This window comes from Blennius ocellaris, assembly GCF_963422515.1.
Source record: "Blennius ocellaris genome assembly, chromosome: 22".
Taxonomy (NCBI): Eukaryota; Metazoa; Chordata; class Actinopteri; order Blenniiformes; family Blenniidae; genus Blennius; species Blennius ocellaris.
The window spans coordinates 1,409,534-1,421,293 of NC_137671.1; the positions used below are offsets into that span (position 1 = coordinate 1,409,534).

At 39.1% G+C, this 11,760-nt stretch overlaps 1 protein-coding gene across 3 annotated transcripts in view; it reads left to right on the plus strand.

Moving 5' to 3' along the window:
• Window positions 1-8,379, plus strand: part of pik3cg (phosphatidylinositol-4,5-bisphosphate 3-kinase, catalytic subunit gamma) — a 19,661-nt gene extending 11,282 nt beyond the window's left edge. For 2 of the 3 annotated variants that reach the window (XM_080518185.1, XM_080518186.1), the window contains exons 15-24: window positions 1,051-1,194; window positions 1,291-1,372; window positions 1,457-1,560; window positions 2,982-3,128; window positions 3,223-3,313; window positions 4,310-4,440; window positions 4,580-4,691; window positions 4,763-4,920; window positions 6,766-6,847; window positions 6,974-8,379. In XM_080518185.1, the coding sequence (XP_080374311.1) occupies window positions 1,051-1,194; window positions 1,291-1,372; window positions 1,457-1,560; window positions 2,982-3,128; window positions 3,223-3,313; window positions 4,310-4,440; window positions 4,580-4,691; window positions 4,763-4,920; window positions 6,766-6,847; window positions 6,974-7,173 (1,251 nt within the window). In that variant the 3' untranslated portion in view covers window positions 7,174-8,379. The remainder of the gene's footprint in view (window positions 1-1,050; window positions 1,195-1,290; window positions 1,373-1,456; window positions 1,561-2,981; window positions 3,129-3,222; window positions 3,314-4,309; window positions 4,441-4,579; window positions 4,692-4,762; window positions 4,921-6,765; window positions 6,848-6,973) is intronic. The other variant, XR_013937108.1, reaches the window with a different exon arrangement.
• The last annotated feature ends 3,381 nt before the right edge of the window (window positions 8,380-11,760 follow it).

An 11,760-nucleotide genomic window follows, 5' to 3' on the forward strand; every position in this document is an offset into this window, starting at 1 on the left:
TAGAATAATTCTGGAGCACATTTCAGTTTTTATGCATTTTGTTGTTCTCGTATACATTTTCTACCTCTATATATCTACGCTGTTTGCCGTGCGACTGTTTTCTTAAGCGTTTTTTCAAATAATTCTAGAATAATTCTGGAGCACATTTCAGTTTTTATGCATTTTGTTGTTCTCGTATACATTTTCTACCTCTATATATCTACGCTGTTTGCCGTGCGACTGTTTTCTTAAGCGTTTTTTCAAATAATTCTAGAATAATTCTGGAGCACATTTCAGTTTTTATGCATTTTGTTGTTCTCGTATACATTTTCTACCTCTATATATCTACGCTGTTTGCCGTGCGACTGTTTTCTTAAGCGTTTTTTAAACAATTCTAGAATAATTCTGGAGCACATTTCAGTTTTTATGCATTTTGTTGTTCTCGTATACATTTTCTACCGCTATATATCTACGCTGTTTGCCGTGCGACTGTTTTCTTAAGCGTTTTTTAAACAATTCTAGAATAATTCTGGAGCACATTTCAGTTTTTATGCATTTTGTTGTTCTCGTATACATTTTCTACCTCTATATATCTATACTGTTTGCCGTGTGACTGTTTTCTTAAGCGTTTTTTAAACAATTCTATAATAATTCTGGAGCACATTTCAGTTTTTATGCATTTTGTTGTTCTCGTATACATTTTCTACCTCTATATATCTACGCTGTTTGCCGTGCGACTGTTTTCTTAAACGTTTTTTAAACAATTCTAGAATAATTCTGGAGCACATTTCAGTTTTTATGCATTTTGTTGTTCTCGTATACATTTTCTACCTCTATATATCTACGCTGTTTGCCGTGCGACTGTTTTCTTAAGCGTTTTTTCAAATAATTCTAGAATAATTCTGGAGCACATTTCAGTTTTTATGCGTTTTATTGAATAAAATAAAGCTATTGAGTAAAGTAATATCCAGTAAAGTATGGCGGAGGCAGCATCATGAGCGTAAGGCTGCATGGCTGTAGTCCATAATGTGATGAAGTGAAATGTCCCCCCCCACCCCCCCCCCCCCCCAGAGCAAGCGGATCGGCCACTTCCTGTTCTGGTTCCTGCGCAGCGAGATCGCCCAGTCGATGCACTACCAGCAGCGCTACGCCGTCCTGATGGAGGCATACCTGCGCGGCTGCGGCGGCGCCATGCTGCTCGACTTCAGGAAGCAGGTTCTGGAGGCGGGGGGGGGAAGGGAGGGGGGGGGGGGGGGGGTGTGGAGGGGGGGGGGGGCGGGCGGATGAGGCGTTGACGTTGGCGCTCTGCAGGTGGAGGTGACGGAGGCGCTGCAGAAAGTCGCCCGGGAGATCAAGGCCGTGTCGGCGGAGAAATACGACGTGACGGCGCAAGGTGACGGAGGCGAAGAGGAGGCGCGGGTTAGGGTGGAGCTGGTTTGAAGCTGAAAGTGTGTGTGTGTGTGTGTGTGTGTGTCAGTGGTGTTTCAGCTGCGTCAGAAACTGGAGACGCTGCAGTTGTCCGGTCTGCCGCAGAGTTTCAGAGTCCCTTATGACCCGGGCCTGAGAGCTGGAGGTCTGCTGGTGAGCACACACACACACACACACACACACACACACACACACACACACACACACCAGTTCATTCGTCTGATAGGATGATTCGAGTTGTTGCATGTGAACCTGCGAGCCGAGCCTGAGGGCATAATGACTCCAAATGTGTTCACAAAAAATGGAGAAATACACAGAAGAATAACTTTCAAGAGGTCATATTCTGCAAAATTCACCTCATAAAGGTTTTCCAGCAGTAATAAAAATGTCTTTTATTGTATTGTATTGCATTTTACTGTATTGTTTTTAGTTTAATTTAATTTAATGTAAAAGCTTTCCAGCAGTAATAAAAAATTATTTTAGTTTAGTTTAGTTTGAGTTTAGTTTGAGTTTAGTTTGAGTTTAGTTTGAGTTTGAGATTTTAATTTTAGTTTTTAATTTTGTTTTTTTAATGACATTTTTTATTTTTAATGAAATTTTTTATTTTGAATTATACATTTTTAATTAAAATTATAAATTTTTTATTTATATGGTACATTTTTAATTTAAATTAAGAATTTTAAATTTAAATTATACATTTAAAATTTTGAATTATAAATTTTAAATAATAAAATAAAATACATTTTTAATTTAATTTAATTTGAATTTTATGGTAAGCCCCTCTCTCTCTGTCTCTCTCTTTCTGTCTCTCTCTCGCTGTCTCTCTCTGTCTCTGTCTCTCTCTTTCTGTCTCTCTCGCTCTCTCTCTCTCTCTGTCTGTCTCTCTCTCTGTCTCTCTCTCGGTCTCTGTCTCTCTCTCTCTCTGTCTCTCTCTTTCTGTCTCTCTCTCGCTCTCTCTCTCTCTCTGTCTGTCTCTCTCTCTGTCTCTCTCTCGGTCTCTGTCTCTCTCTCTCTCTGTCTCTCTCTTTCTGTCTCTCTCTCGCTCTGTCTCTCTCTCTCTCTGTCTCTCTCTTTCTGTCTCTCTCTCGCTCTCTCTCTCTCTCTGTCTGTCTCTCTCTCTGTCTCTCTCTCGGTCTCTGTCTCTCTCTCTCTCTGTCTCTCTCTTTCTGTCTCTCTCTCGCTCTCTCTCTCTCTCTGTCTCTCTCTCGGTCTCTGTCTCTCTCTGTCTCTGTCTCTCTCTTTCTGTCTCTCTCTCGCTCTCTCTCTCTCTCTCTGTCTGTCTCTGTCTCTCTCTCGGTCTCTGTCTCTCTCTCTCTCTGTCTCTCTCGTTCTGTCTCTCTCTCGCTCTCTCTCTCTCTCTGTCTGTCTCTCTCTCTGTCTCTCTCTCGGTCTCTGTCTCTCTCTCTCTCTGTCTCTCTCTTTCTGTCTCTCTCTCGCTCTCTCTCTCTCTCTGTCTGTCTCTCTCTCTCGGTCTGTCTCTCTCTCGCTCTCTCTCTGTCTCTCTCTCTCTGTCTCTCTCTCCCTCTCTCTCTCTGTCTCTCTCTCTCCCCCCCCCCCCCCCCCCCCCCCCCCAGATCGAGCAGTGTAAAGTGATGGCGTCGAAGAAGAAGCCTCTGTGGCTGCAGTTCAGACGGGCCGACTCCACCACGCTGTCCCGGGACCCCATCGGCATCATCTTCAAGGACGGAGACGACCTCCGTCAGGACATGCTCATCCTGCAGGTGGGCCGCACCGCGGGGGGTCCGGACGCCCCCACCGAGGAACAGCTTCTTAACATCCATCCATTCATCCATCCATTCATCCATTCATCCGTAGATCCTGCTGATCATGGAGTCGATCTGGGAGACGGAGTCGTTGGACCTCTGCTTGTTGCCGTACGGCTGCATCTCCACCGGCAACCGGATCGGTCGGTTCCCACGGCTTCTCTTCGCACGTTCAATCAAGAGATTAAGAAAAACAACAAATTATTAACTAATTAATCGCACAATTTTACCTGTGATTAACGAAGTCATTTTTGACGGCACTAAATCAAACCAAGCCAGTGCTGTCGATTGATTACAATTTGTTTTTTAACTTATTAATCGCACAATTTTTCCTGTGATTAATTGAGATTAATCGCTATATATAGACTATATTTAAATTCAAAGACTATTTTTATAATGTTCAAAAGAAAACCCAAAGGAAACAAAAGTGTGCTAATTGATTAAAACATTTTTTTAACTAATTAATCATCCAATTTCCCTGTAATTAATTGTGATTAATCACATTGTTTTCCTACTGAAGACTGAAGCTTGTAATGGATATTTATTCAGGGAAATGAATGTCGATTCAACACACAGAGGCAATATTTAAATTCAAAAACTATTTTTATAATGTTAAAAAAACAGTACTGAGTACATCTCAGTTCCTGTCTATCTACACTATGTGTGTACCATTTCTGTCATTTACTCTATTTTTAGAGGATTTTTTTTTTTTTACTGGATTGTTTATTCTTTTTATTTTTACTTATTCTATTTTCTTGTGCTCTTTTTTTGCTCCTGTTTAGATTTACATATGTTTACATATTTTTAATTCTTTCATTTTATGATTCTGCACCTTCTTACCGTGAGCTGTTGCAAGGTTGTGTTTCCCCCTGGGGAGGAATGAAGCTCTACTTTACTTTACTTTACTTTATCAGACTGAGGCCAATACGTTTTTATTGTACGTGTGATTTTCAGAGTAAAAGCCCAGCAAGGAAAGCTTTTGAATCCAATAGAACGTGTTTGTAGAAAACGTTTTCAACGGGGACGTTTTCTTTCATGTGTATTTTTGCATGACGTGTTAATTAGACGGAGCTTATTGAGACCTACAGATTCAGAAAGTTGGTTTTTGAATCGACGCGTCGCCTCCCCGTCCGCCTCAGGCATGATCGAGATCGTGAAGGACGCCACCACCATCGCCAACATCCAGCAGAGCGTGGTCGGCAGCACCGGCGCCTTCAAGGACGAGATCCTCCACCAGTGGCTGCGGGACAAGTGCGCCGGCGAGGACAAGGTGAGGCGACGGGGGGGGGGGTTTCTCACGCCGGCAGGAAGCGGCAACGCCACGGGACAGGAAGGAAGGAAGGAAGGCGCCCCCTGCAGGACGGCTTCCCCTCCAGCTGTCACAGCTGCTCCCGTGTCTTCCTCTGCAGTTCCAGCAGGCGGTGGAGCGCTTCCTGTACTCGTGCGGCGGCTACTGCGTGGCCACGTACGTCCTGGGGATCGGGGACCGCCACAACGACAACATCATGATCACCGAGTCCGGTGAGTGGCAAGGCCGACGCTGTGGCGCCCGGCCAGACGGCCACTGACGTTCCCGCCGCGTTTCCCCGCAGGGAACCTGTTCCACATCGACTTCGGCCACATCCTGGGGAATTACAAGAGCTTCATGGGAATCAGCAAGGAGTGGGTTCCCTTCGTGCTCACGCCCGACTTCCTGTACGTCATGGGAACGTCGGGCAAGAGGAGCAGCCCCCACTTCCTCAAGTTCCAGGTGCGGGGAAAGAGAGGGGGGGTCTTGTCGTGGTGGTGCTCTACGTGGGACCGCCACACTTTATTAAAGTCAGTGTGTCAGAGCGTTTTGTCAGTAAAGTCTCACACATCTTCTGACAAACTGGCATTTTGTAACAACTTGTTACATATTGCAACAGTTATTAGTTATGCTTTTTAAGAAAATATGATAATTTGTATGGAAATGTAATAATTTGCTGCATTTTGTAATAACTTGTTACATATTGCAACAGTTATTAGTTATGCTTTTTAAGAAAATATGATAATTTGTATGGAAATGTAATAATTTGCTGCATTTTGTAATAACTTGTTACATATTGCAAGAGTTATTAGTTATGCTTTTTTTTGTTAATGTAGTAATTTGCTTGCTGTTTGTGTAATAATTTACTTGTTACATTATTGCATACATTTTAGTTAGTTATGCTTTTAAGAAAATATGATAATTTGTAAGAAATGTAATAATTTGCTGCATTTTGTAATAACTTGTTACATATTGCAACAGTTATTAGTTATGCTTTTTAAGTAAAATATGATAATTTGTAAGAAAATTTAATAATTTGCTGCATTTTGTAATAACTTGTTACATATTGCAACAGTTATTAGTTATGCTTTTTAAGAAAATATGATAATTTGTATGGAAATGTAATAATTTGCTGCATTTTGTAATAACTTGTTACATATTGCAACAGTTATTAGTTCTTTAAAAAAAAATGTTTTTAATAATTTTTAAGAAAATTTATCATTTTTAAGAAAATTTATCATTTTTAAGAAAATTGTCATTTTTAGGAAATTTTTTATTTTTAGGAAAATGTTATGTGAATTTTTTTGAAAATGTATCATTTTTAAGAAAATTTAATTTGTTGCATTTTGTAATAACTTGTTCCATATTGCAACAGTTATTAGTTATGCTTTTTAAGAAAATATGATAATTTGTATGGAAATGTAATATATTTGCTGCATTTTGTAATAACTTGTTACATATTGCAACAGTTATTAGTTCTTTAAAAAAAAATTTTTTAATAATTTTTAAGAAAATTTATCATTTTTAAGAAAATTTATCATTTTTAAGAAAATTGTCATTTTTAGGAATTTATTTATTTTTAGGAAAATGTTATGTGAATTTTTTTGAAAATGTATCATTTTTAAGAAAATTTAATTTGTTGCATTTTGTAATAACTTGTTCCATATTGCAACAGTTATTAGTTCTTTTCTTAAATTTCTTTAGAATTTTTAAGAAAATTTAATTTTTAAGAAATGTGATAATTTTTAAGAAAATTAATTATTTGGAAGGATCTGTAATAATTTGTTGCATTTTGTAATAATTTGTTGCTTATTGCAACAGTTTTTTTTAGTTTTTTAAAATGTAATAATTTTTAAGAAAATGTAGTGATATTTAAGAAAATAATTAAGAAAATGTAATTATTTTTAGGAAAATTGGATAATATTTAAGAAAATATGTTGCATTTTGTAATAACTTGTTCCATATTGCCACAGTTATTTGTAAGAAAATGTGATAATTTGGTTCCTTTGTAATCAATTTTCCCCTTCATCTATATATGAGACATGATTCTATTTAATAATGAGAAAACCAGATGGCCGGAGGCCATTTAATCGTTTCACCTGCATTTTGTAATAACTGTTGCAATAAGTAGCACGTTATTACATATTGCAGCGTTATTACATAATGAGTTGGACATTTACTACATTAATTTGTATTGCACCATTATTACACAATGCGGCGGGGAGGGATTTATTTTGAAAAATCAAACCTGTATGATGCGACTTAGTGAGGAGTGAATGTGTGTGTGCCGTTCATCCTCCGTCTCAGGATGTGTGTGTGAAGGCTTACCTGGCCCTCCGGCATCACACCGACCTCCTCATCATCCTTTTCTCCATGATGCTGATGACAGGTACCAGAACGCCGCCCACGCTTTTCACCCACATTTATAGTTTTATATATATATATATATATATATTTCATTTTTTATTTGTGTAAATCAAACCGTTGGACCGTTTGTCCCCCGGCCCGTCCTCAGGGATGCCCCAGCTGACCAGCAAGGAGGACATCGAGTACATCCGAGAGGCGTTGACGGTGGGCCGCAGCGAGGACGAGGCGCAGCGCCACCTCCTGGACCAGATCGAGATCTGCAGGGAGAAGGGCTGGATGGTCCAGATCAACTGGTTCGTTCACCTGGTGCTGGGCATCAAGCAGGGGGTGGAGAAGTGCTCCACCTAGGGGCCAGTGGGAGTAGCAGCCCCCCCCCCCCCCCCCCCCCCCCCCACCCCACCCCCCAGGACCCGCTCACACAACGTTTACACCCAAAACGCTGCGTATTTGTGGTTCCTCCTGTGGAAACGGAGCGTTTCCAAAAAAGTTGCCTTTCTCTGTTTCCATGGAGATGGAGTATTTTCAAAAAGTTGCCTTTCTCCCCGTTTTCATGTAGACGGAGTATTTTCAAAAAGTTGCGTTTCCAGATGCTCCACGCAGATGGAGAATTTTTGTGAAAGTTGCCTTTCTCCTGGTTGCCATGGAGACGGAGTGTTTCCCCTTGTATCCTTCGAGATGCAACATTTCCAAAAAGTTGCGCTTGACACTCAAATCCACGGAGACGGAGTGTTTTCAAAAGTTGCCTTTCTCCCCGTTTTCATGTAGACGGAGTATTTTCAAAAAGTTGCGTTTCCAGATGCTCCACGCAGATGGAGAATTTTTGTGAAAAGTTGCCTTTCTCCTGGTTGCCATGGAGACGGAGTGTTTCCCCTTGTATCCTTCGAGATGCAACATTTCCAAAAAGTTGCGCTTGACACTCAAATCCACGGAGACGGAGTGTTTTCAAAAAGTTGCCTTTCTCCTCGCTTCCACGGACATTCTGTATTTTAAATTTCAACTTAAAGTTTGATGTTTCGTGGACGTTCTGTATTTTAAATTCCTTCTTAAATAGACATATTTTATGTTTAAGGTTCTCGTCTAGTTTCGGAAAAAAAATTTTTTTCCCGATCGGTGCAATCAGACCTGAAGCACTTTCTGAAAGAGCAAAAACAGTTGCAGGCATCTGAGGTTTTGTTTTTTGTCCTGAAAAGTAGATGATCCAAGTAGAATCTCATTAAAGCTGATAAAATTATTAATTTATATTACATTGACCTCAACTGTTTTTTTTTGTTTTTTTTAATGCGACCAAGTCAAACGTTTCACCCCGACAATGGAGGGATTTTATTTCTTTTCATCTCTTCCTGAATATTTAGATAAAGTGGAGCTTTAAAAAAAGAACCAAACTGTAAAACTGGAACTTTGTTTACATTGTTTACATATTTAAAAAGAAAAAGAAAAGAGAGACTTAACTTCTATTCGGTAGCTGTCACACTGGGTGTTAGAATGTTATTACGTACATTTAATTGACTCTATTGAGAGAGCTGGAGCGGACGAATAAAACATGTTATATATAAAATAAAACGTGTCAGTCGTTTATTTTGTGAAATAAATGTATATGAATTCTTTTTCTTTAAACTGTAAACATTTCTTTAATGTATTAATTAGTATTTATTTAAATACCAAATATTTATTTAAATAATACTGTATATATGCTCGTTTTCTAATGTGTGTGTGCGCGCGCGCCTGGAGGGCCCACAACTCAACCGGGAGGCAGAAATCACAAACGTTAGAGTCCATAGAAACTGGACGGTTGAGTGAAGCTGTTGTAGCAGCTAGCAAACAGAAGGGGGCGCCGTATATCTCGTGTAATATTTCATATGTGTATATAGTATGTGTAATATATATATACATTATATCGTGTATGGATTTCATAGTAATATTGCATATTAATGGGAACAGTTTATTAATATGGGTTTGTTACAAGCAAAGACTAATTGCACTAAAGTGCAAAGAGACAAGGGAAGCGACTATTGGACGTTGGATGAAGCAAATGCTGGCGGCTTTACCACGGGAACCAATCACATATATAGTGGAAGGGAAAGAGAAGGTCTGGACGCCATTTGTGAACTTGGTGGAGGGACGTACAATATCTGGGGATGAAGAAGAGTATCGTGGACAAGCATACTTGTCTGGGGGAGCCTCTCGCTGAGTGGTTATTTGATTTGATTATTATTTATTTTCATTTTTCTGTTTTTTGTATCTAAGTATGTGTTCATACAGAGTTTTCATTGTTTCTGTGTTCATATTCTTAGAATGTAAAAATAAATAAAAACATTGTTGGGGGAAAAAAATATTGCATATTGTCATGGATTGTCATTACTGTTATTATTATTATTATTATGATCCATATGCGTTTATTTTTTCTCTATGAAGAGTCTCAGGTCTGCAACGGGTTATTTTTATTTAAAGAACTTTTATTATGCCGAGCTGCCGGCTCCGACCCCCCCTTGAAGAAGGACGGAGAGCCTTCAAACCAGCAGTAGGATGGGGGTCCATTCCATACTGCTGGCGTTCGGGATCCATGGTATCCTTTCCCTCGCGGACCAGACGACGATGGCGACGATCACTTCTGCGGCTCGGACGGGCTGGAGCGAAAACCAAGATCAGTGAAGCAGGCTTCGTTTCACTGCAGCAACAACAGGTGCACTATTTCATTTCATTTTATTGAGAGCCCCATTAGCTTCTGACTTATTGCAGGAGCTATTCTGCCTGGGGTCTCCTTCAATTTCATTACAAATTAATACATAAAAAGCAACATAAACACACACACACACACAACAAACCAAACAGTGGAAGTTCAATGTGAAACAAAAAACATATCACATAACGATAGCAACATTATCATTTTGCTATCACCTACTGACAAGTTTAAATTAACAATCAGAATTCATTATTGTGTAAACAGAAACACTTTCAACTTCTTTTGAAAACATATTTTGTTGTTCTCTGACAACAAAAATCCAGGTAGAGCATTCCAGGCCACCATGGCTCTGTAACAAACGGCTCGCTGCGTTTGGTTAGTTTTACAACCGGGTAAAGCACACCTTGTGTCAATGGCCTGACGTGTTTCACAATTATGGTTATGTGAGAAAAATGACAATTTATTATATATGATTTGGGGTGTTTTTGTAACAATTACATTCCTCGTAAATGTTGTTAGGAAGTACTTGAATCTACATTTAACTGTTAACCACGCCAAACTTTCATGCATCGTCCTCACATTGGTTCTAAATGTGTTCTATTAATGACTGTTTCATAGCGTACCCCGAGTATGTGCACAGGAACAATTGTGGTGCGGTTCGCTGGATTCTCAACATTACACAGTAGTGCAAAGCAACAAAGTCAAGAGTTGAAGTGCAAGTTGAATCTGGGGAATCTTCGATTGTGGGTGAATAACAAAAGATTCTCACCGTGTTTCAATAATCAATGACACTAATCAATATATACTCAATGCTCTGAGATCTCAGGAAGGCATTATCACCGTATTTTGGGGTTCTGTGCACAATACAACCGAAAAGCAGAGACCTCAGCGTGAATGTGCCTTAAATATCTTGTTTTCTTTGATGCTGTGATTTTCCATAAAGATTCATTTTATTTCTTTATACAATATAAAAAGAAGAAAGTCCCTTTGCTGCTACAGCGTTGTTAAAAAAAAGTTTATTACTTTTGTATGTTTGCTACCTTAATCAGTATTACTCCTGTACAGATTACGGATTGACATACTCCTTTCCCAGATTGGCGGAGGGGAAGGTGAGGTTTGGGCTGGATCCTCAGCGCAAAGTCTCTGGGGTGCGTTCTCTGTGACTTTCCAACTGATTTGGTAAACATCTGCACATTCTTGTGTGTATAGTTGTGTTGGAAGGGCTGGTTTCTGTACCTCGGAGGGGCTGCGAGTCAAGGGGGAGTTTGTGTGACCGTTAAAATTCTAAACAAAGAAAGAAAAATGAGATGCAACAAAGAGTGTGTTTTGCCAGAGCAAAATGGGATGTCATCATGAATGTTGTAAGTGTGAATGTATTATTCCATCTTATATATATATATATATATATATATATATATATATATTCCACCTATGAGTTAGGGAATGTTTTTTTGGGGGGTTTTGGTTTCCCACTTTCTATTTCTATACCCCCTCCCTTGTTTTAATAGTAATGCTTTTCCACTGTTTTAACCACATTAATAACATTACTTCAAGATAGTTCCTCACAGGAAATTAGGATTTTAGTGTCATAATAAAACATAGCATTTAAGGAGATAATGTTAAGCTTTGGAAGAGATTAATTCAGTCATTTACCTGATCAAATAGTCAAGTTACTTAAACGTTGTTGAACAATTCTAATCTACAGAATATTCAACTGTGAATAATAAAAAAAATGTTAAATTTTTCTTTTTAAACTCTTATTATCTTCTGGTATTTTACATTATGAAGGATTCACATAGAGATAATGTGTCAGACCGTTTCTGTTAAACTTGTAAAATTGTCATTAGACAAAATTAATCTTGTCTGTGTATCTACTTTCCATGTCTATGTCTCTAAATATAGTCTGTCCCCTGTCTAAGTTTGACTTGTAAGTCTACGGGTGTATTATCAACAGTCTATGTGTTTTAGGTCTATAGTGGCTCCGCCGTAAAGCGGAACCAAGTGTAAAACCTATGAATCCCACGGAATTACGAAGTAGGACCGTTTTCCGGTGTGTGCTTTTCAATGTAAAAAAATATTTTAAAGACTTAAAATATTAGAATGTGTATAACGAAGCTTGTTTTTGTTTTTTGAATCACGGCTAGTGTAAACACCAACGTGTAACTTATACAACACGAACTTTAAAAGAGCGAGTCAGGCGGAACCATAATGGGCGGAAGTGCGCGCGGCGGACTGATCCGCTGCTCGGACGCGAG